Raw genomic sequence first — 23292 nt, forward strand, 5'->3', positions numbered from 1 at the left:
CAGATTTTTCAAACGTATCATTGTGCACCTGCCTGCAACCCACAACCTTCCTTCCCCCACCCCTGCACGAGCTGGAGAGGCGCAGAACAGCCGTTGGAGGTCTGGCCCTCAGTGCTTGTCCCCCGTGACTCTCGTGGGGTTTCTGGGTGCAGCAGGCTGCCTTTTCCGCACACATGATCAACATGGAGTTTGCGCAGGTGCTATTAAGCCCGCAGCACAGCGATGTCCATCACTGCCTGCCTAATTCCACACTCTTCTCTTCAGCAGAGGAAAGCTTTTCCATTACTCCATTTAGGTCCTGCTAAGGCCTTTCATTGTATCCCCACTCATGCCGTATGCAAGACAGCCCCACGTATCAAGCCTAGGCCAGAGGGAACTAGAGGTAATGCAGACACAGGAGGTTGTGTTTGCAACCCGCTCAGGCTTGACGGGCTGTGCCAGGGTGAGCAATTTTAAGAAATGGCACCAACCACCTTCTGCCATTACACCTTCATACACTGGGCTACTGGGAGCTCTCAGGACTGCGGGCAACTAACCATGCCGGCACTGAGGCCCAGAAGCTGCCCAAACCAGCTCTTGACACACAGAGCGTAAGAACGGCCAGACTGGGTCAGATCAGTGGTCCAGCTAGCCCAGTAGCCTGTCTTCCAACAGGCCAGTGCCAGGTGCTTCAGAGGGAATTAATGAGTGATCCATCCCGTTGTCCAATTCCAGCAGCTGGCAGTCAGAGGCGTAGGGACACCCAGAGCATGGGGCTGTCTCTGTGAACATTCAAGGGTGAGGGTTCAAGGGAGAACTTACTGCAGCAAGAGAAAGGCTGCAGCGATCCCGTTTGCCTGGGTTTTGGTCTCAATTGATTACAGAGACGTTTGGGGACGGGGAGGAAGGAATCTGCACAACTGCTGCTATCTTTGTCATTGTGCATTCACTCAGATCAGACCAGACCCTCCAGCTTCAGAAGAAGCAGAAAGAAATTACCATGAATCCAGCCAGTGTGTTTCGGCACTGGAGAGAAGTAGCCCTTGAACAAGTTTCAAGGCAGCTCGTGGCTCAGGAATGTGTTATTGAAGGAGTTCCAAACAGAGCTAATTAAGCAGCTTCTCTCAGATTGCAGCGAAGCAGAGGGGCTGGTTACTGCGGAGGAATCCTGCCACTCGAAATGGATTGAGCCCAGAAACTGGAATTTCTTTGCAGCGAACCCAGTGACAGCCTTTGGATAAATTACATCTGCCAGCCCCAAGAAGGCAGATTTCTCCCTGCCCCACCAGAGATAGGCAGAAGCAAATATCTTCACAGAGCTGCAGCAGAATCCTTAACGGAGTTTGTGTGATGAATGTGTTAGTGGTCATGGCTGCGGGTGAGGAGAAAGGGGAATGAAATTGCAGGAGCTGTACGTGTCAGGCTCTGGGCAGCTGGTGTCAAGGATTATAGAAAGCACATTCCACCAGCTCCAAGAATGATTTAATGCTTTTCAGTCCCTGTAAATATATCTTTTACATAAATTATTTACTGCCATAAGCTTTGACATATGCATTATTTACCTGAGTGAGAACAAGAATCACAGCTCAACCCTTAGCATAAACCAGTTAACTTCAGGGTTTTTTTTTCCTTCCTCATGTAAACTGAAGGGCTTAAACCAGTGTAAAAATAACAGTTTGAAATCCCTGCTCCTTCACCCAGAGGTGTAAATACAAAGGCCCAGCTCTTCACAATTGTACATGTGCTATTCCAGGTCTAATTTACATGCATAATTATTGCAACTGCACAAGTACATTCAATTGGACAGCTACCAGGGTGTGTGTACGGTTGCTGCAACGACAAGCAAAACAAACAAACACGTCTGTACGTGCACAGTGCTGAAAATCTGATTCCAGTCAGAAGAAGTTGAAAAGCTTTTCAGTCACTCGGATCTCCATTCAGACATACAGAAACCTGTGTCTCGACAGCAGATCTTGAAAAGGGCCCAATCCTGCAGCCTTTACTCATGCAAGAACTCCTATTGACTACCATAGTTTTGCCCAGAATCATCATTTAAGTCCCTCCTTACATGGCTTGAGTTGCTTATAAATGTAACCGTTGTGCCAGGCAGAGCTGGTAGGAAGAAGGGCTGGGTTCAGTATCTAGGGGTTCCTCTTAACAATACAAAACAGAACCAGCTTGAGCCCTCACTCAGTAATCTGCGAAAGTGAACCACCCCGCCCCCCCCCCCGGTGCCTCTAAGAAGCAATACTTAATAAAAAGGAAACTTAATAAAAAGGGAAAAGGACCGGAGCATTCACTGGGAAAACACCACAACCATAAGTCTCAAACATCACTAAGAGCAACCACCACCCCAGAGTTCACTGGGCGGTGTCCTTTGCCTCTGTTTCTCACCTTGCGGCCTGAAAGTCCAACAAATGTTCCTTCGATGGGCCACTGCCCTCTCCCTCCACTGCACCGCGCTCACAGTTGCTGTCCTTGGTCAGCGAAGACCCAGAGTTCAGTGGGGGTGAGGCATCAAGCAACACCTCAGCTGGTGCAGCCATCATTACATCCGGGCTGCCACTGCCCCCCTCTGCTACCGCTGCCTCCACCCTGTGACATCACGCTCTGAGGTTCCAGCACTTGCCCCAGCTCTCAGCAATTGCAGCTCGCCGGGATTTCAGCAGGTAGTGGGGAACCGCACAGCTAGTACAGGACAGCAACACTGTCCGGCACCAGGTCTCAGGCTTAGCACTGGTTGGTTCAGTAATCACTAGAGCTGAAAACAGGGACACTCAGTGGAATCCAGTCAGCTCTGTCTTTACACAGTGGATAGGAGAGGATCAAATGGTACCTAGGCACAGCTCACACCACCATGCAGGAACACTTGGCCCCACCCTCTCCCCCTTTCATTGGGATTTGGCATGCCTGCCCCTTGCTTAGTGAGGATCAGTTTGGGGTGAGCCCCTCAATCGGGCAAGCTAAGTACAATTCTGCTGCCCTTTGCTCATACAATAAGGATAACATTTCATTACCTTTGCACTCAATACTGAAGTGATTTGTAACCGACTACCAGCCAAAATTGATCACTTTGGCAAAGCAGCTCCATCATGCTCTGCATCTAGGTAGAGGAGGAGTGTTCACGCAAATATGGTCTGTTCCTGAAACCTTCTTCCCCCAGCGCATCACTAGACATTAGGGGAGAGCTCATTCAGACCCTGCTTACATAAATGTCAGCCCAGACGGAAAAAGGGAAACCCAGAGTTCTGAACTCTGGTCTTTGCTAGAAAATAAAGGATACATTACTTTGTTTTAAACTTACTTTGTAGTTTAAGACGTTTAAGATTTGGGAGCTTGATTTTTAGGCATTTCACATTCACCACTAGAAACAAAGCATATACATTTAGGGACAGGAGGAGGGGAGCACTGTATTCCTTCAAACGTGCAACAGGCCTGTGAACATACATGCAGCTGCAGACGTCTATAAACATGCCTGCGCTTGTTTAAAGGGCCCGATCCAAAACCCACTGAAATTAACAGGACACTTTCCACTGACTTTGGTGGACTTTGGATCAGGCCTTGTGTGTCCTAGTGTGACTTAGTATGTGCACGCACACCCCGAGCTGGTTTTCTACAGCAACTTCACTCCAAAGGTGGCGTGAATTCAACGGCAGTTAGGCAAGGGAGGTGAAGCTTGTAAAGTGGCTCTATCTTATAAAAGCCAAAAGGTCACCAGTAATAGACTGAGCTTCAAAAGAGCATCCTGGGAGCAGGCTTTGATTTTTTAGAGGTTCTATTTAAACATGTAATGCCATACAAGAATAAGGGCAGCAGCATGAAGGCCAGTTTCTAGTTCTTGGATATGGGGTGTGTTATGATCAGTCACTTCCTAGTGAGCAGGAGAGTTTCACAATCCGAAACTAAATATGGCTGATTACAGCCAAAGGTAACAATGCTGACCTGCTACTTTAAAATCAAATCCTTAAAAAGAGATTACAGGTCCATCCATGTTAAACAAAACAGAAAATATGCCCACTGAAAGGTAATCTTAGAGCATGTCACATTGGGGCAGTGATCAAGGAGACCCTCACTTGGAAACAACAGAGGTGGCGGCAGCATCGAGCACCGCAAAGGGGAAGCACAAGCTTCCTGAACACAGGGGAGAAGCAGAACCTGCTCGGAGAAGGGGGGAGGGAAGTATGCAGCAGAAGTATGTGAAAAATGTGCAGTTATTAGAAAGGGAGAGGAATAACAATGAACCAGATATGGAGGAGGAGCACAAGAGAAAGTCCTGTGATTTCTCACCTCTTGGAGGAGACTGCCACTGCAGTGAGAATGCTTGTCAGGGGAGTGGGAACACTTCTACAGCTAAGACTGCCAACCACAAACAGAACATTCTGAGTTATTAAACTCTGAGCAGTACTCTCTCTCTCACACACACACACACACACACACAGAGCTGTGTTTACTCCTTACAAATAAAGCTCAGCAGACCTATGAAGGGGTCTCACATAAACATACACAAAAAAACTAGTAGAAATCAAGAGGTGTAAATTCTAACATGAGAAAGTAAGTTTTTGCCAGAGTGCACTATAAACCATGAGAAATGCAGGCAGAACTCTGCTTGGGAGGAGGGACAGAGGAAATTGGCTGCTTTAATACTAAATAAGTAAAAATCAAGTCTCTCAGGCACTGAAAAGGAAAAGGCATTTTAAAAAGGAAACGAGATAGCAGCATGAGTCTGACTCTGTTGGTTTTATCAAGTGTGGCACAGATTAGCTTCCCACACAGAAACATGGCAGAACATGAACAATCTCAGCCCATTGAATCTCCCCAGGAGTGCAGGAAAAAGGCACTTTTGCCCTCAGAAAGCTGACTCTGTTAATGAACGGACCTCCCAGCAGTAGGAGTTGCAGAGGTGAGAATTCCCTCCCTCCCCTGCAGGGAGTAGCTCAGAGTGAAGCATACAAGGCCTGCAACAATAAGTCAAAAAAGGCAACTTGCCATCCCACTTGTGAGAACCGTTGTGCACTCTCCAGCCCAGTTTCACCTTCTACTTTCATCCACTCTGGTGTATTTTGAACTTTTCTGTCTCCAGCAAGCCTCACTAATTTTCCTTTGTCTATTGAAGAAGACCAGCTTCAATCAGGCAGATGCCACGTACTGGATAGCCAGGCAACTCTACGAGCTCTGCCATGTCAACAGTAGTAGTTATAGAAGATCTATAGCCAGGCTAACAACATTTGCACTGCTCTGCTCAGGCAAACTCTACATAGCCCCACAGTGTGAGATGCTGCAGACATAACCAAAGCTACCACAAGATGAGGACTACACATTAATAGGAAAGCCTGAGAGAAGAAGGGAAGGAGAATTAGCAGAGCAAGGTGACAGGGGAGTGAGTACATTAACCAGGCTTCACAAATGTGTGTGATAGAGAGTTAAGCCTTGCAAAGCTCCTCGGCTATTAAGATCTGAAAGCTCGTGGGCAGTTCAAAGACAGAGATGCTTGGCAGCAGTTCCACCCTCTGCTTTGGAGAGGTAATACAGTTTTCATAATGGAAAAGCTTCTCAGGGAACATGGTCTGAAATCAAACCCCCTCCCTCTTCCCCTCCCACCCATCTGCCCCAAATAATGAAGCCATCACAGCATGTGGGATTTCAAGGGTTCTCGTAGAAACCAGGCTACAAATCTATTTCAGTTGTCCAGCAGAACCAGACTAATCACAACCCCAGTCTGAAGCAATCTAATCTGAATCACGCTGACTTGCTGACGTGCATTTAATAACCCTGCATGCATTATGGCACACCCAGCCAGAGACAAAAATGACAGAGAGCCTCCCGCCTCAGTTTTCTTGGAAAACCACCCCAGTTAGAGGGGAAATGGAAGATTTATCTTCCCAGCCTCTTCCTTTACTAAACTCCTCTAGCTCCGCTCAGGAAGCTGCACCCTCTGCGGCACGTGGCTAATTACGTATGCCCTCTCCCCAAAGGGCAAGATGAGGTGAGCCCGCCATTTGGTGGCATTACATCACAAGAAGCCAGGCTCATTTGGGACAGACAATTGTGAGATCCAAGTTCTCCTCTGACAAATCGCTTTGAAACAAATGTCCTGGCATGAGGCAGCTATGGCTCTACTCTGGCTGTGGGGAAAAATCCACCTTCAAGCTCCTTTTAGTGCAGATCACACAGACGCCTTATCCTGAAATATGGCACATCACCGCTTCCGGCATTAAACAATCGGTGCAAAACCCCAACTCCATAACTCAGAGTGGCTCACCGTCAGTGGAACAGCAAATACTGCCAAGATGTTAATGCCAAATTAGCTGAAGATTGTTCTGCACAGAGCAAACCTGCTAGCAACGCACCCCCAAAGCGCAAAAGCAGATGCCAGCTGTTCCTCAACAACATGGACAATTTCATGCATCATGTTAGAAAGGGTCAGAAGACATTTTCCTATTTTTTAATGGTCACTTTCACAATAATTTACAACGTTTGCCGTTACGTACATTGTGTATCCATTTAATCATGAAAAATGCTAATTCATTCAACCCCCAGTAGAGTAAGTGCTATCAAAATGCCCTTGCTAAGGTCCGCTATTCACTCCTCTGTTGTGCTTCATGCACCTAGCTAAGCGAGTTTCTCATGCTGAGCTTGTGGAACCTGCTGACCCCTCCCCCGCGTAGGCATGCCTAGTGTTTGTTCTCTGCTCATTGCAAGTACCAAAACTGGGGAACAGGAAACCGTGAAGCATCAGGGGAGGTAGGGTTACAGTGCTCGAGCTCTACGCTCCAGCATGACTAAGCCTGGAAAATGGGACACATGTTCTAACAACTCACGGGGTCACAATTCAGATACTTGCATCACAGCGAGACTACTGGTCTCAGCGTAGCATCGAATTAGCTGGTGTCACAAAGCTGATGGTTCAGCACAGCTGGCAGGCTCTGCACGGGATAAGTCCAGAACACGGAGTCAGACGTGAGATGCACTGGGACGTGAAGTGCACTAGGTGGCAAACCTGCATGAGCTACACCTGGCTCAAGCTAATCCCATTAGTCCCTCATTTCTAGGAGCACTGAATTTACTCACCAGATTCTTAATAAAAGACGAGACCTGAGCCCAAAATGCAAACAATAAAACAGACAAAGGGTAGAGGACTCCAAGTGTGTAGCTAAACTGGTCCTCAACAAATGTGAGAAAGTAAATTTAAGGGTTAATCTCTTCCCCACAGCCTTAAATTACACCCTGGCCATTCCCAGCATCTCAACAATTCATTTTTAAAATTCCTTACCAAAAATCTCTACTTTTCATTAAGTTAAAGTGTATCCATCTTTATCACTTTTCACTTCCATTCACCTCCACAGCAGATCCAGCATCCTGCCCTCTTGGGGCGGAAACCAAGGAGCAGGCTGTTCTTCCCAAAGCCATGAAGCAGCCCAGCACACAGCAAGGCAAAACTGCGGACAGCCAGTCTCGCTTAGTGGAGAGAGGGGAGAAAACAAGAGACCAGGCTGGATGCTGTGAGGTAGAGCCCTACACAGGGCTATTTTTTAATCCCGTTCCTGCTAGTATGGCGGTGGGTCCTGCAGGACCCCAGTCCTGCGCAGGGCTCTCCTGTGAGGAATGTCAGAACTTTGTAGCGGGGGCAGGGGGAAATCAGAACTTTACTTCTGAAAAAGGATGAGAAAAGCATTAACCTTACGCCTCTGCATGCAAATCCAAGCTTTAACCCACATACAGTACAAGAGAATTGTGGCTTCCCAAGGATCTATCGGCTAGTGCTGGTGTTACACCAATGTCAGTGTCAGCCTGGCAATCAGATCACCCATTTATGGGATGGTTTTTATTTAACCCACTGAAACAAAGGAAGCGCTTTGCATAAGGCCTGGGAGGAGCGAAGAGTAATGGGTTGCTATAAGTCGTTCTTCCCCAGCATGGACGGAAACTACTTCCTTTGAGCTCCCTTTCACCAGACCTCCCCTCCCACTCTGCAGTCAGTAACGTGATCCATAAAGCACCTGTGACAACTCCAGTGGGAGAATTTCTGGCACAATAGGCTGCAGCCCCTTTCAAAATGGGTTTGTTTTGTTTATTTATTTTAAAGTCCACTGATCATCACAAAAACATGGGAAATGCAACTAATGAGAAAAAAGTCCAACCAAGATCTAAGAACCCAGAGCTACAGGTAGATGTGACACTGTGCTGCGTGGCACAGGTGCGCATACAGGACGAAACGACACATGCGCGCAGCAGGTAGACGCGTGAAGAGAGATGGGTTCCATTATATTAATCGCTGGACGATGACAGCGTTGAGCAGGTTGGCTTCCTTCAGGGTTTGGTCCTCGTCAGACAGCTCTTTATTCGGGAAGGTGGTCATGAGGACAAAGCTGGTAGCAGCCATCGCTGGCCGGGCATCTACTATGAAGAGCCGGATGTCACGGATGCTGTCCAAGGGGATCAAACACACAATGGTGACCCTGTTATTTCATTTACTGCACAAACGTGTGGGAAACAGACTAACCTTACCCCTCTTCCCGAAGGTGTAACCGCCTGCAATGTCACAGCATCAACACTACCAGCAAACGGCAAAAGCCACATTAAGCAGATTTCACATTTAAGCTACTTTTAAAGATGACTTTTCATTTTCTGTTGCACATCTATACAGACACATGAGTTCCCTGAAACAACACATGAAACTGCTTTCCACCTATTACAAGTGAGGCTAAAGCCTTTGAGCATAGCTGTGGTCACAACTAGATAGTCTTTGTAACTTCCTGCCTTAAACACATGCAGTGATTGGTGGCTATACTAGTAAGTTTTTAATACCTGCAGATCACCATGGTGTCTGGACACGTTGGTGGATCAAGAGATTCCTGCATGTATAGTTTGTAAAATGCTTTGGTATCCCTTCAGGATGAAAGGTGCAATGTAATTTATAAACTGCTGGATGGGCAGGAGAGCAGCATTCCGCATAAGCGAGGCAGATCCCAGATTATCTGATCCCTTAGGGGGCATGATACCATTGTGGATAACAAGGGGGCCTGGAAAAGAGATTTGTCTTCCAGTCTCCCCTGCTTGAGCAGAGATGTGGTTCAATTCTCCTATAAGAACTGGAGAAAAGTACGGGTGACCAGCTGTGTTCTCCAAGAATGTTTGGCTGAGCAGGACTCCAGCACAGAAGTCACATGCTTAAGTCCTACTGAGCAATGGACTCCATGGAATTAATTTTGCTCCTCCCGCTGAACCTGTTTTAAAGGGAACCTCCTCTCTCAAGCTATCTGCAGTGAAGAGAGTGGCTAAGCAAACAAGTTTGTATTCGGGGTCAGAAGAAGTCAACTGAGCTAAGTTCCTTAATTATCTGAAGATGTCCAAAGACCTTGGGATAATTTAGTTGGCACTACAGACAGTTACACTGAGAATACTGAAGTGTTCAAATGAGAGATCACGAGTTCAATAGCTGTCACTGTTAGGAAAACAAATCCTATCCTACTAATATTTAACAATCACCAAACCCCGCAGTAATTCTGCTCCTATTCACCTATACAGAAGGATCCCCAGAGCTCCCTTTAGCTGGCTAGCCAGGATTTTAACATCTGCTCCAGCTGTGTACAGTTCGCAGTATCACTCAGGCCTTCCCAGTTAGTAACCTGTGTTTCCAGTTGCCCTTGTACCTGTGGCTGTGGTTAAATTTCTGGACCAATCGCCCGCCATCAGCGAGCCGGATTTGGATGTTGGTGGTGGGCTCTGACTCATCAATGGTGATAGAAGAACTGGCTTTGGCTTCGTTCTCTGCCTGCTGTGCTGGAGAGCTGGTGCCCATCACCTGCGGGGCAGTGCTAAGAGGAGGAAAACATAGAGGACAGGTTTTATAAACCACCTCTTTCCAGGCCCAGGAATCAGGATTCCCACAAAAGAGGCACAGATGCAAACATATTAGCACTGAGAACAGGAACTCAGGAACCAACTGGTGACACATCAGGGGCCCTCAGACACTTATCTAATCTCCAAACCAACCTCTCAGAGCCAACAGATTATACAACCTCCAATGTCTTCCAATCCAACCCCCATTCAACCTGACTTAGACATTCCCATGCTTCCAGACATCTAATCATGGTCCCTACTACCGCCCCATCTCCTCGCTTCGGATTGATCTCTTGACTAACTGCTAATGAGGGTGCATATCACACACAATTTTTAGCATTTACAAACATTAAAATGATTAATCACCACCGTACCGCCGCTCTGCAGGGCAGATATGTTATCTTCTTTTTACATATAAGGAAACAAAGATTAAGTGATTTGACGTAGGCCACAGAATCAGGGGCAGAGCCAGGAATCAAACTCATGTTCCTGGCTCAGAGACTTGTGCTCAGACCTCTGCAACACACTTTATATCTGCCATCAATGCCGTTTTGCAATTGATTCACAGGACTTTGCAATAGGGAACTAACAGCAAGGAGTTAAAGCCAGTCCTTCGTATTTGTTAAAAACACCTGCAACATTAAATGCTGTTAATCCTGCTTATAAAATGCCAGCTATTCCGTCACCCTAACAAACAGCCAAATCAACTGCTATTTTGTTAAAGAAAGAAACCGTGCGAGCTCAGATGGGCTATGGCAGCAGATACCAAATCAGTATTGCTGTCTTCTCACCTGCCCAGTTTCTGCCCCTCTCCAGTGAAAGCCCTGAAGGCACCTTTGGATTTCACAAAATCCTCGTCACGGTGGTCCTCCATATCCAAGTTCACTTGTCCACCGCGTGCTAACCTGCGGAGCTCGGCTGGGACTTCCCTGGAAGCAAGAAGAATGTGCATTGTAATAAAATCCATAGATAAAGAGCTGAAAACTACCTTCTGTTGTGTCCTGACACACAGGCGGGCTCCTCTTCCGGAGCAGCTTCAAAATGGTGCCCTCCCCCTGCCAATGGCTACAAGAGAGACAGGCATGCAGAAGAGATTACAGAACATGCACCCAGATAATGCTTGCTTCCTATTTATGCTGCCCAGTGAACTGTCACCACAAATGCTAGTCCCATCACAGGCTATTAGAAACCTTCCCTCCTGTCCCCAGGAATCAAAGCATCCTTTAGTCATCATCTCATCAGCTAAGCAGGATTTGAGGAGGACTCACCTTCCCAGGGTCTAACACACATGAAAGGTTTCTCGCACTAGTCTGTGTTTAGGATAACCTGCCTTTTGTAATCCTCAGGAGTCTGCATCCCACATATGGAAGAGACTGTTCCCTCACTTCTAATCCTCAAAGTCTCCTATCCCTTCATGGGATGGGGCTGCTTCCACAGCTAAATACCTGATATAAAGGCAACCACTGTATTTTACCCACCCCATTGCTACCACGTTAAAGAAACTAATGAAAATGCTTCAGATTAAATGAGCTATTTATACTAAGCTCCGATTCCCAGCATCCTGGATTTCCTACATTCCTATATTTTAGCATACAGGCGCTTTCTTCTCAGACACACCCCATCAGAGGTCCCCCCAAGCCTCATGCTGCATACCCTCTGCGGATAGACTCCAGAAACTGGGCATTGGATGGGTCTTGGTAGCTCCTCAGCTCCCCATTGTCCAGGCTGAATCCACTCTTCCATAGCTTCAGTACGATATGTACCTGCAACCACCCCAAGCAGAAAAGTTAGCTCCTTGCCAGTGTCTTGATAAAACATAGCAACGACTGGCAGTGAAAAGCCTGCCCAGCGGGGTAATTTCAGATAGAGGGTTGTGCCCCAGTGGGGACTTCCCTAAGCCAACACAGACAAAAGAAAGAAAAAACGTTGGCTGGCTGCTTGGTGGTGTCACTCACCAACACAAAGCCACCATCACAGATCACCCTCTTTTTGGCAGGTCTGGCTAAAAAGCCAAAGAGTCCATGGGACAGGGTGACTGAGCCACACACCCACCCCAGAGGTAGCCCCTCCAAGCTCACAGTGGAACACACTGGTCGGGCAGAGGAGAAAAGTCTGCACTGCTACTGCGCCTCCTCTGGGGATACAGGGAATTTCATTCTCCAGTGCTTTCTATATGCCACCTTTCAGGAGCATTAATTTCACAGCTAGAGATGTTGAGAAAAAGGTCCTTGAGCTTATGAGGAGCTTCCAGGTTTTTAAGTAACACTTCAGCAGAACACTGCCTACAGAACACTTGATTATTCATTAAATCTACAAGTGGAGCAAAGAGCACTCTCCAGTCTAAGAATTTACCAAAGCTAGGCTTACTGCACCTCAGCCTTCTATGTCCATTTCCTTCTCTGGGCTCAGCAAGAGGGAAAACAGATGCTTTGTAGCTAAATAAAATAATCCACTAAGGAAGATCTTTGCAAAGTTGAAGGGTGAGAGCTACTCACATCCTGACCAGAATGCTGCCTCCTCTCTCCTGACACATAGGCCGACTCCTCCTCTGGAGCAGCTCCAAGGCGGTACCCTCCCCCTGCAAATGGCTACAAGAGAGAGGCACGCAGAAGAGATTACAGAATGATATGCACCCAGACAATGCTTGCTTCCCCTTCACGAGAACATTGCCATGAGTAAACATGGGCTTCACTGTACCAGCAATATGGTTATAAGCTACGTAACACATCTCAAAGCTGCAGTGGCCAACTTGTTAGCCAATGAATCATCTGACCCCTGAATTAGCTTTTCTTGCCATTATGGCACATATGCTAGATCAGCGCTAATGGAGGGGTTTGGATACAGCTGTCCTTACAAGAGAATCCCAGCAGTCACCAATATAGAACAGCTGTCACTGAGCTGGTGGAGGGAGAACACCTCCATTAAAAACAGATTTAAATAAGGAAAGGAAAGAAGACCCCAGCATTCCTCACTTTTGGTCTGCTGCTCTCGCCGGGGCTCTTAGCTGGCCGATCGACAGCCACCGCTCCATGCTCCTTAGCTCCTTTGAACAGATCCTCCACCAGCTCATTGGGGCTTTTCTTCCTTGGCGGGCCAACGATCTGCTGCCCACTTCTTTCCGAGCCCCCAGCATAGAACCTGAACAGAACACACAATTATTATCTAGGGACTTGGGGTTAGTTACTTGGACAAATGATTTTCCAGGACGTGGACCTGAGAAGCCCCAAGAGGTTACAGGAGCAGACTGAGTTTCAGGTCCAGGATGTGGCTGCCCACACAAACAGTTTTTGCTCTTGCACAGTTGGTTATTCTCACTTTCTCTTCTATAATCATACAGTTTACTGGGAAGTGTTCATCTACTCTGGCCAATCACTATAACTGATGTGAACAGAAAACCATGAAATGAGGTCTCTGCCAGACTCAGCAGCTTCTTCTGTAACAGAGTTTGAAAAGCTGTGTATTAACTAGTGACAATCAAGTAATCTCCTAGCCTTAAAGCTCCCAAATTTAACAAATGGGGGGAGGGAAAGAGGGAAAGGAGAGAACCTAGACTAATGGGACTGGTTATCTGCACTCCTGAATTCTACTGCCAGGTACACCACCAACTTAAGGCACTGAACTGATCTGTGCCTTAATTTACCCATCAGTAAGATTGTTTATATACTTGGCCACCTCACAGGGATGGCTCCATTCAATTTGCTTTGCATGTCACCTATAAACTACTTATAGAATCTGAGGGCTGGAAGGGCCCTCGAGAGATCATCCAGTCCAGCACCCTGCGCTGAGGCACAGTCAAGTAAACTGAGACCATCTTTGACAGGGTGTTTGTCTAACTCGCTCTTAAAGTCCTGCAATGACAGGGATTCCACAACCTCCCTTGAAAGCCTATTCCAATGCTTAACTATCCTTATAGTTAGAATTTTTTCCCTAATATCTCACCTAAATCTCCCTTGCTGCAGATTAAGTGGATTACTTCTTGTCCTACCTTCAGTGGACATGGAGAACAACTCATCAGTGTCCTCTTTATGACAGTCCTTAACATATCGGAAAACTTATCAAGTGCCCTTCAATCTTCTTTTCTCAAGACTAAACACGCCCAGTTTTTTAACCTTTCTTCATAGGTCAGGTGTTCGAAACCTTTCATCATTTTTGTTCCTCTCCTTTGGATTCTCTCCAATTTGTCCACATCTTTCCTAAAGTGCAGCGCCCAGAAATGGACACAGTACTCCAGCTGAGGCCTCCCCAGTGCTGTGTATAGGGGGACAATTACCTCGTGTCTTTTTAACATTCCTGTTAGTACACCCCAGAATATTAACCTTTTTAGCAACTGCAGACTCATATTTTTGACTCATATTCAATTTGTGATTTACTATAACCCCCAGATTCCTTTCAGCAGTTCTACTTCCTAGCCAGTTATCTCCCATTTTGTAGTTGTTCATTTGATTTTCTCTCACTAAGTGCAGTATTTTGCACTTGTCTATTAAATTTAATCTTGTTGATCTCAGACCAATTCTCAGTTTGTCAAGGTCATTTTGAATTCTAATCACGTCCTCCAAAGTGCTAGCAATCCCTTCCCCAGCTTGGTGCCATCTACAAATTTTATAAGCAAGTCATTAATGAAAATACTGACCAGTATCAGACCCAGGACTGACCCTGCAGACCCCACTAGATATGCCCTCCCAGTTTGGCAGTGAACAACTGATAACTACCCTTTTGAGTACAGTCTTAACTAGCTGTTTACCCATCTTATAATAATTCAATCTAGACCATATTTCCTAGTTTGCTTACCAGAATGTCATGTGGGTGACATACGGGTTTCAGAGTCCAGGCTCCACCCCAAGCCAGAACATATACACTGCTATTTTTAGCTCTACAGCCCAAGCCCTGTGAGCCTGAGTCAGTTGACCTGAACTCTGAGACTTGGTGCAGTAAGTGTTTCTTTACAGTGTAGACATACCCCTACTATTCTTCCTCTCGCATCAGGATGGTTTGCTATTGAGCCCCTAATACTGTCTCTCTGAAAAACTGCCCTCTTTCCTGAACTCCTTTTGGGACCTTACCTACCAGTTCTGAGTTTGTTACTGTCTGCTTTTTTAAGTCCATTGTTACTTTCACTCCTTCCATTCCTTAAAATCATGAAATCTATCATTTCATGATCACTTTCACCCAAATTGCTCTGAACCTTCAGATTTTCAACTAATTCCTCCTTGCTAGCCAGAATCAAATCTAATATGGCTGTCCCACCGATTACTTCCTCTACTTTCTGAAACAAAAAATTGTCCTCTAATACATTCCAAGAACTTATTGGATATTTTGGGTTTTGCTGTATTATTTTTCCACCAGGTGACTGGGTAGTTACAGTCCCCCATTACTACTTGTGTTTTGCATATTTCTGTTATTTGTTCTCAAAATGCCTGATCCACCTCTTCCTCCTGATTTGTTAGTCTACAGTAGACCATGACATCACCCATTTTTTCCCCTCCTTTTATCTTCATCCAGAGACTTTCAGCTGGTCTGACTCTCGCCTCCTTCTGGACCTCAGATCAAGAGTACATATCAAGGTACAATGCAACACCTTCTCCCTGGCCTATCCTTCCTGAACAAGCCATAACCCCACTATACCACCAAGTCTCTGTGATGCCAATTAAGTCATAATTTAGCTTATGGACTAATACTTCACGTTCTTCCGGTTTACTCCCCATATTCCTTGCATTTCTGTATACAGACAGCTAAGCTATTGAGCAGCTTCCCCCATTGCTACCCCTCATGTAGCTCCAATGACCCCCGCCCCATATTTAGTCCTCTGTTAACATCACTTTTTTTTGCACCTACCTGTGGGCTTTTATCACCTGCCCCTTTTGAATCTAGTTTAAAGCTCTCCTTGCTAGCTGTCATTATAGCTGTCACTGCAGAAATTTCCCACTAACATTTCCTAAATGATGCTCAAAAGAAGGGAAAAACCCAGATGAAAAGGGGAACTGCAACTGCATTCCCATACAGCAACATCACAAACAAAGACATGGGAGTGCTGGGGCTCACTGCTCTAGCAAAAATGCAAACACTCATTGTGCAAGCCCTGGAATTAACTTCTCTCAACAATGGGGAGAAGGACATGCATTCAGAACTGTACTGATCACCACTGAATTTAACATCTCACAACTCTCTGTACTGGTTTGAGAATTTCTACAAACAGTGCTAAGCCTGTCCTTGCAGACATCATTTTCATTGACTAGCCTTTCAGAATAAGACTCAGTGAGCATGAAAACCGGAGACTCGTCAGTAGCGATTAAAACTCAGATTTAAATAAGGTTCTGTATAGTTCCATGCTCTCCCACAAGATAAAAGACCATGTGGTTTATATATTTAACCGGAGACTGACCGTTGTCCCTCTTCCTCTTCATCATCATCTTCTTGAGCATGAACAAGGTCTCTGAATGATGTCACCCGGTGGTCACTGTAAAAAGATAACCAAATAAGCGCACACATTCCCCAAAGAGATAGATAGATATCAGACATGTAACGTGAACTATAAAGCAGGAAAGTGGCTGTTATGTTGTGCTTCTGTCCTCTACTATGCATCTGGGTTAAACAGCATTTATTTCCACTGAACTTCAGTTCTTGCACTAATTAAACACCCTCTATATACTGATCAAATGGCAGCTCAGAAGGGACAGGTACTATTGCTGTCCTCATTAACCATTCAGCAAAGTCCATCTGCTCTTTCCCTCTTGGGGACTGTTGTCAAAATAAGGAAGACTATCCTAATACCCTACACCGTTGGTTCCCAAACTTCTTCCGCCGCTTATGCAGGGAAAGCCCCTGGCAGGCCGGGCTGTTTACCTGTTGTGTCCGCAGGTTCGGCCGATCGCGGCTCCCAGTGGCCACGGTTCGCTGCTCTAGGCCAATGGGAGCTGCTGGAAGCAGCGCGGGCTGAGGGACATCCTGGCCGCCACTTCCAGCAGCTCCCATTGGCCTGGAGCAAAGAACTGCGGCCACTGGGAGCCGCGATTGGCCGAACCTGTGGACGCGGCAGGTAAACAAACCAGCCCGGCCCACCAGGGGCTTTCCCTGCACAAGTGGCGGAAGAAGTTTGGGAACCACTGCCCAACACTTAGCTCCCTCCCTGACCTCAACTAAAAACAACATACACTCTTAGAATAGTCTAAACATATCTAAGAGATCACTAGAAACAACCAGGTTTGTGCCTTTTGTGTCTTTATGATATATAAAGAAAGATCTGAAAGGTTTCTATACAAGAGAAAAAAAAGGAACGTGGATTGAAGAAAGCTGGAGTAGAAGAATTTCTGCAATTATACAGTGGGTTAATCTGGGTCCCTTCCAACCCTAGGGACCTGATTCATCACTCCACTAGACCATCGAGTCACATTGGTGTAAGAGTGATGAATCAGTCTCCAAGTATCTCATCCTCTCCCCATTACATCGACAAATACCAGGTGAGTGTACGCACAATGCTTGATAAGGGGTCACGAACACAACAAACGTAACAAATCTTCAGTCATTTCCCTGCAGAGGTACTAGATTTAGGAACCTTTATTTATCCACAGAATAGTTATGGCATAATCCCCAAAAATGCAAGGTATCTAACGCGGCCCTGTTTAGGGAGCCTCTGTTAAAGGTGAATGGAGTTCAGGTTACATGTCTGTTGATCCTCTGCGTTTCTGCGGAGCTACCTACTAGGGTGCTAACTGAAATGGCGATTTTTTGTGATGTGGACACTTACCCACTAGAATCTGCACTTAGACCATCAAATTCATTTTACACAGACAACTACCAATCAGATGAGAACTCTCTGTGCTTCAGATCCCTCATCTGTAAAATGGGGATAATATTTTCCTATTTCACAGGGACAGAATCAGGCCAAATTCATTCAAGCTTGTAAAGTGCCTTGACACCCTCAGATAGGCGGCGTACAGAATTGCAAACTATTCTAGAGAATTATAGTATTCTGTATTACAGAAAATGTTTAGATCTGCTGAGTTCTCTTCTGGCCCCAAAGCAAACTAAAATAGAATAATCCATTCTTCTTGAGCAATGAGGTAAAATCATTCTACAAAATTCTTTGCGTAAGATGTGCAATCACATCCAAGCTAGGGGAATACAACACTGCTGGGGTTTCACAAAGGCTAATGAAACTTACGAAATAAAGCTGAACAGAATTCATGGATGTCTTCTCTGATAACGGTCATACAGCAATGTGATGGGCATAGTATAAGTACTTCGATAGGTGGCTTCCACTCCCACATGTATAACTGCTTAATGAGCAGACCCATATAATTTGCAAAGTTTCTCCTCACCTGGGTGCAGTGCCTCTGGACACAGAGCTGGCAGTTGGCTGAGGAAGCGTTACAATGTCTTCATCACCCCCGTCCTCATAAAAACTAGCTAGAGCAATCTGAAAGGACAGAATTACAGCAGCTTTTAAGAAGAAGACCACTCATCTCGTACATCATTGCTGTCAGAAAGATGTCAGAACTATATCTATTAAAAAGATTAAAATACTGCATTTACTTAGAACTTTTGTCACACCCAATCGCTTAAGCCACATCTACTCTAAGGAATTTTACAAAACAATTTCCACCTTCAGGAGTCTTAGCAGAGATAAGGCTCATCTAGCAGCTTCCAGTTTTTTTACTGCCATGTTAGGGGTTGCCTACACTCAGAAATGTACTGAAACATTTCTTCTGGAATAACTCTTTGTGTGGATACTCTTATTCCAGAATAAGACTGCTTGTTTCTGATTTAGCTTACTCTACTTCTAAAGTGGATTTAGCTAAATCTGAAAAAGGCAGCCTTATTCCAGAATAAGAGTATCTTCATGGGGGTTTATACACAAATAATTATTACAGAATAGCTATTTCAGTACATTTCCAAGCACGCACAAGCCCTTAATTAAATGTGCTAGTGTAGACATGGCCACAGGGTAAGTTTGCAGGGAAAAAGGCAATTGGTCAAACTGGTGATCATGCATTCACTTACAATTTTCAGGTCCCGTTCACACCATGGCTGAATCTATGCTAGCAATAACTGGTTTTCGCCCCTTCTGACCAAGTGGATACCATTTACAGAGCCTTCCACTCTACCTGACTGGCTAAATACAGGAGTCTGTATCATACACAATCTTGATTAAGCATATTTCATAGACTTTGAATAGTTTCAGGTGGCTGAAATTAGGATAATCAGAGGAATTTTCAGTGCTCTTAATATATATGAGGGGAAGGAGGATGATCCTGGGAACTACAGGCCAGTCAGCCTCACCTCAGTCCCTGGAAAAATCATGGAGCAGGTCCTCAAGGAATCAATTCTGAAGCACTTAGAGGAGAGGAAAGTGATCAGGAACAGTCAGCATGGATTCACCAAGGGCAAGTCATGCCTGACTAATCTAATTGCCTTCTATGACAAGATAACTGGTTCTGTGGATGAAGGGAAAGCAGCGGACGTGTTGTTCCTTGACTTTAGTAAAGCTTTTGACACTGTCTCCCACAGTATTCTTGCCAGCAAGTTAAAGAAGTACGGGCTGGATGAATGGACTATAAGGTGGATAGAACGCTGGCTAGATTGTCGGGCTCAACGGGTAGTGATCAATGGCTCCATGTCTGGTTGGCAGCCAGTATCAAGTGGAGTGCCCAAAGGGTCGGCCCTGGGGCCGGTTTTGTTCAATATCTTCATTAATGATCTGGAGGATGGTGTGGATTGCACCCTCAGCAAGTTTGCAGATGACACTAAACTGGAAGGAGCGGTAGATACGCTGGAGAGTAGGGATAGGATACAGAGGGACCTAGACAAATTGGAGGATTGGGCCAAAAGAAATCTGATGAGGTTCAACAAGGACAAGTGCAAAGTCCTGCACTTAGGACGGAAGAATCCAATGCACCGCTACAGACTAGGGACTGAATGGCTAGGCAGCAGTTCTGCAGAAAAGGACCTAGGGGTTACAGTGGACGAGAAGCTGGATATGAGTCAACAGTGTGCCCTTATTGCCAAGAAGGCCAGTGGCATTTTGGGATGTATAAGTAGGGGCATTGCCAGCAGATCGTTCCCCTCTATTTGACATTGGTGAGGCCCCATTGGTGTCCAGTTTTGGGCCCCACACTACAAGAAGGATGTGGAAAAATTGGAAAGAGTCCAGCGGAGGGCAACAAAAATGATTAGGGGACTGGAACACATGACTTATGAGGAGAGGCTGAGGGAACTGGGGTTGTTTAGTCTGCAGAAGAGAAGAATGAGGGGGGATTTGATAGCTGCTTTCAACTACCTGAAGGGGGGTTCCAAAGAGGATGGCTCTAGACTGTTCTCAGTGGTAGCAGATGACAGAACGAGGAGCAATGGTCTCAAGTTGCAGTGGGGGAGGTTTAGGTTGGATATTAGAAAAAAACTTTTTCACTAGGAGGGTGGTGAAGCACTGGAATGCGTTACCTAGGGAGATGGAGGAATCTCCTTCCTTAGAAGTTTTTAAGGTCAGGCTTGACAAAGCCCTGGCTGGGATGATTTAGTTGGGGATTGGCCCTGCTTTGAGCAGGGGGTTGGACTAGACACCTCATGAGGTCCCTTCCAACCCTGATATTCTATGACCACACAGCCTGTTTGGGTTAATCACACTTCTATAAAATCTTATGCCTCAAGCTAACAAAACTCAGTGATAAATATTATTTACCTGAATAGGAAATTGCCTCAACCAGTTACACAGATATTTATAAGTTTCAAAATTACAAAATGGAAGTGATTTGTCACCCAGTTCTTTCACTTGATGACTTAATCTGCCTCTAAAGAGTTTCAGTTCATATTAAAGTATAACAGGTATATGAGGGGGGGAAGCATTACTGCACAATATTGTGAGTCAAGACTCTTGGCTCCATCGCTGTGTGGACCTGGCTGGACAAGTCACTTCACTACTGTGCCTCCATTTCCCTACCTGGATAGTACTTATGTCAATGGTTCTGTGAGGCCTAGTAAATGCTAGTAAGGAGCTCTGAGATTTTTGGATGAAACGATGTGCCAGAGAAATGCAAAGGGCAGGGATGCGAAGGGCATGCAACAGGCGCCTGCAGGGGCTTACAGGAGAGCTGGGAACTCACTGCCGGCACATCTTGAGAGAGGCGGCCAGCTCCAGGACGGCTCCTGAGTGACGGAGACCGTGTCTTCCGCAGGCTGGTGGGCGGGGGACGGGTTTGCACAGAGGAGCCAGCGGCCGGTTCAGGGCGTGCAGCGCCCGGGGGAACAGGCCTGGGGGGCCCTTTGCTCGTGCGGGCACCGGCCCGGCAGGAGGAGCGGCCTGCGCCCGGGGAGGCGCTGGGGGCCGCGGGGCGCTGGCCGGGGTAGGGAGCAGGGGGAGCGGGGCCGGGCCAGCAGTGAAGGCGGAGAAGTCGGGGCCGCGGGCGGGCGCCGGGGAGGGGAGGCCGGGATGGAGGAAGCGAGCCGGAGAGGTCGGCCCGAGCCGGGCCCGGGGGAGGGGGGAGGCGAGGCCGGGCCGGGCCGGGCCGGGCCCCCCCATGCCGGGATGACGGTGCGGTTCCGCGGCGGCCCCTCCCCCGGCCCAGCCCTGCGCTACCTGCAGGTCCCAGCCCGCCGACTCCAGGAAGAAGCGGGCTCGCTCCTCCTCGGTCCCGGTCACGGCCACGAACTCCCTCAGCGCCTCCTGCCGATCCGCCATCTTCCCGGTGCAGCGGCCAATCCCCCCCGGCCCGCGCCGGAGGCCGCGCCTGGCGGGCCGGGCGTGCAGCACTCAAAGCCCTCCGTGCGGAAACGCGCGCCGCCCACAGCGCCACCTGCCGGCCCCCAGCGCGACGGGCAGCGGGAGGCTTCCGGCCGGGCGCAGAGGTGGACACACGCTGCCCTCTGCTGGGGGGAGATGGAAACGCAGGGGCCCCTGGGGTCCCCAGTTCATCCACCTGCCCCCGGTTCCCACGTGGTCCCGTCCCACCAAGATCCCTGCTGGGTGCTCAGCCCCCTCCTGCATCTGACCCCCCAATCACCCCCAGGAGCTGGGCCAAGGGAGGGAGAGACACGGACCGTTCCCGGGGCCAGCCGGCGCCGGGGCTTAGGGCGCCTCTCCTGGGGTGCGTCAGGACCCCGGCTCCGCCGAGCTCGGGGGATGAGGGCTCAGTTCCCAGCCCTGTCATGGCCTCCACGGACAAACCACTTACGCCAAGAGCTTTAAAAGCAGCCACTGGTTCTGGGTGCCCAACTTGGGCCCAGTTTTCAGAAACACTGAACATCCCACCGTCCCCCACTGGGAGCTGCCATGCGAATGGTGGCCTCTCTGGAGAGCAGGCCTCCAGGAGCGTGCCCCAAACCGGAGCCACTCCAAAATCACGGGGCTGCTTTTGAACATTTTGGTCCCGATCTCTCTCAGCCTGAGTTCTCCTTCCACACAATGGGGATAATAACCTCAGCCTACCTCACAGGGTGCCAAAAAGATACAGGCCCAGACCCTCCAAGAGAGGGGAACTCAGGGATGGGCTACACTCATTCGTTTGTGAGCTGCTCCGATACCACTGTGGCGGGGCCATAAAAGTACTAGGCAGATTAAACAGACATGAAGGTTGTCGTTAAAACCGTTCCCACAGTGGGGGGAACACTTCCACCAGCAGAACCCAGACTTGCTCACTCTCCCCGGCAGCATGCAACCAGCAGGGTCCCCGGAGATAACGGGCTGTAAGAGAGGTCACACTGCAGTTCTGCTCTGCAATACGTCCTGTGACAATGGGATCGGTGGGCGGGCAAGTGAAGGACTCAGCACATCTGGGGGTGAATTCAGGCATCTTCAGAGCAGCTTATCTTAATACAGAAGTAAATGCAAAAACTGTCCTGCCGTCTTAAGACCCAGAGGCAGGAGGCTTCAGACCGAGGCTCAAAGCAGCAATTCCCTGTTCTCATCTCCCCCATGTCCTGGAGCACAGCCCCGTATGGCCACCTCCAGGATCTGACGCTGCTTAAAGCAGAGGCTGGTTATTAACAGCCAGACCAGTGAGTTGTTTCATTTGCACCTTATTTGGGTTTTTATTTCTCACCAGATTTTTTTCATCATCCCCCTTCTAGCCACATCAGGCTGTGACACCCTTTCGGTTACCCGGGGTGTCTGCGGTGAATTATTAGTGCTTTGATAAGCGGGTTCTCCAGTACGGAGGGGAGCTGTGGTAGAGATTACACAGCCCCCCATCCCCAACCCTTTCCATACACAGAGCTCCAAACCTTTGGCAGATGCTCTCTGTGGCCAGGGGGATTGTGCTGCAGACAGCTGACCTGGCCCTCCAGGCAAGCAGAGTGAGACCCATGAGCAGAGGGGACTCTTCTGTGCATGGACCAAGTGGGTTTCATTCCTCCAGCCCCATATTTTCTACCCACAGTTGTTCCATCCTGGCCCCTCTTGTGGATGGACACCAGTCTGCTGCAAAATGAGCCAAACCCTGAGTCCATGAGGTACTGGGCTGGGCCCCTGGTTCTGAGCAGAGATTG

At 47.6% G+C, this 23292-nt stretch overlaps 1 protein-coding gene across 2 annotated transcripts; it reads right to left on the reverse strand.

The window, feature by feature from the left end:
• Nucleotides 1–8022: 8022 nt before the first annotated feature.
• Nucleotides 8023–21665, reverse strand: NSFL1C (NSFL1 cofactor). 2 transcript variants are annotated; one of them, XM_037915725.2, is made up of 9 exons: nt 21386–21665; nt 18135–18232; nt 16199–16273; nt 12792–12957; nt 12315–12407; nt 11473–11582; nt 10611–10748; nt 9630–9794; nt 8023–8402 (listed from the first exon to the last, which is right to left on the reverse strand). In XM_037915725.2, the coding sequence occupies exons 1-9, from the start codon at nt 21485–21487 to the stop codon at nt 8240–8242; spliced, it is 1110 nt and encodes a 369-aa protein (XP_037771653.1). In that variant the 5' UTR covers nt 21488–21665; the 3' UTR covers nt 8023–8239. The 2 variants fall into 2 exon arrangements, with proteins under 2 accessions (XP_037771653.1, XP_043383503.1); XM_043527568.1 differs by lacking the exon at nt 12315–12407 and having other exon boundaries at nt 21386–21543.
• Nucleotides 21666–23292: the final 1627 nt, after the last annotated feature.

The sequence above is a fragment of the Chelonia mydas genome, chromosome 13 (genome assembly GCF_015237465.2).
Source record: "Chelonia mydas isolate rCheMyd1 chromosome 13, rCheMyd1.pri.v2, whole genome shotgun sequence".
Classification (NCBI taxonomy): domain Eukaryota; kingdom Metazoa; phylum Chordata; order Testudines; family Cheloniidae; genus Chelonia; species Chelonia mydas.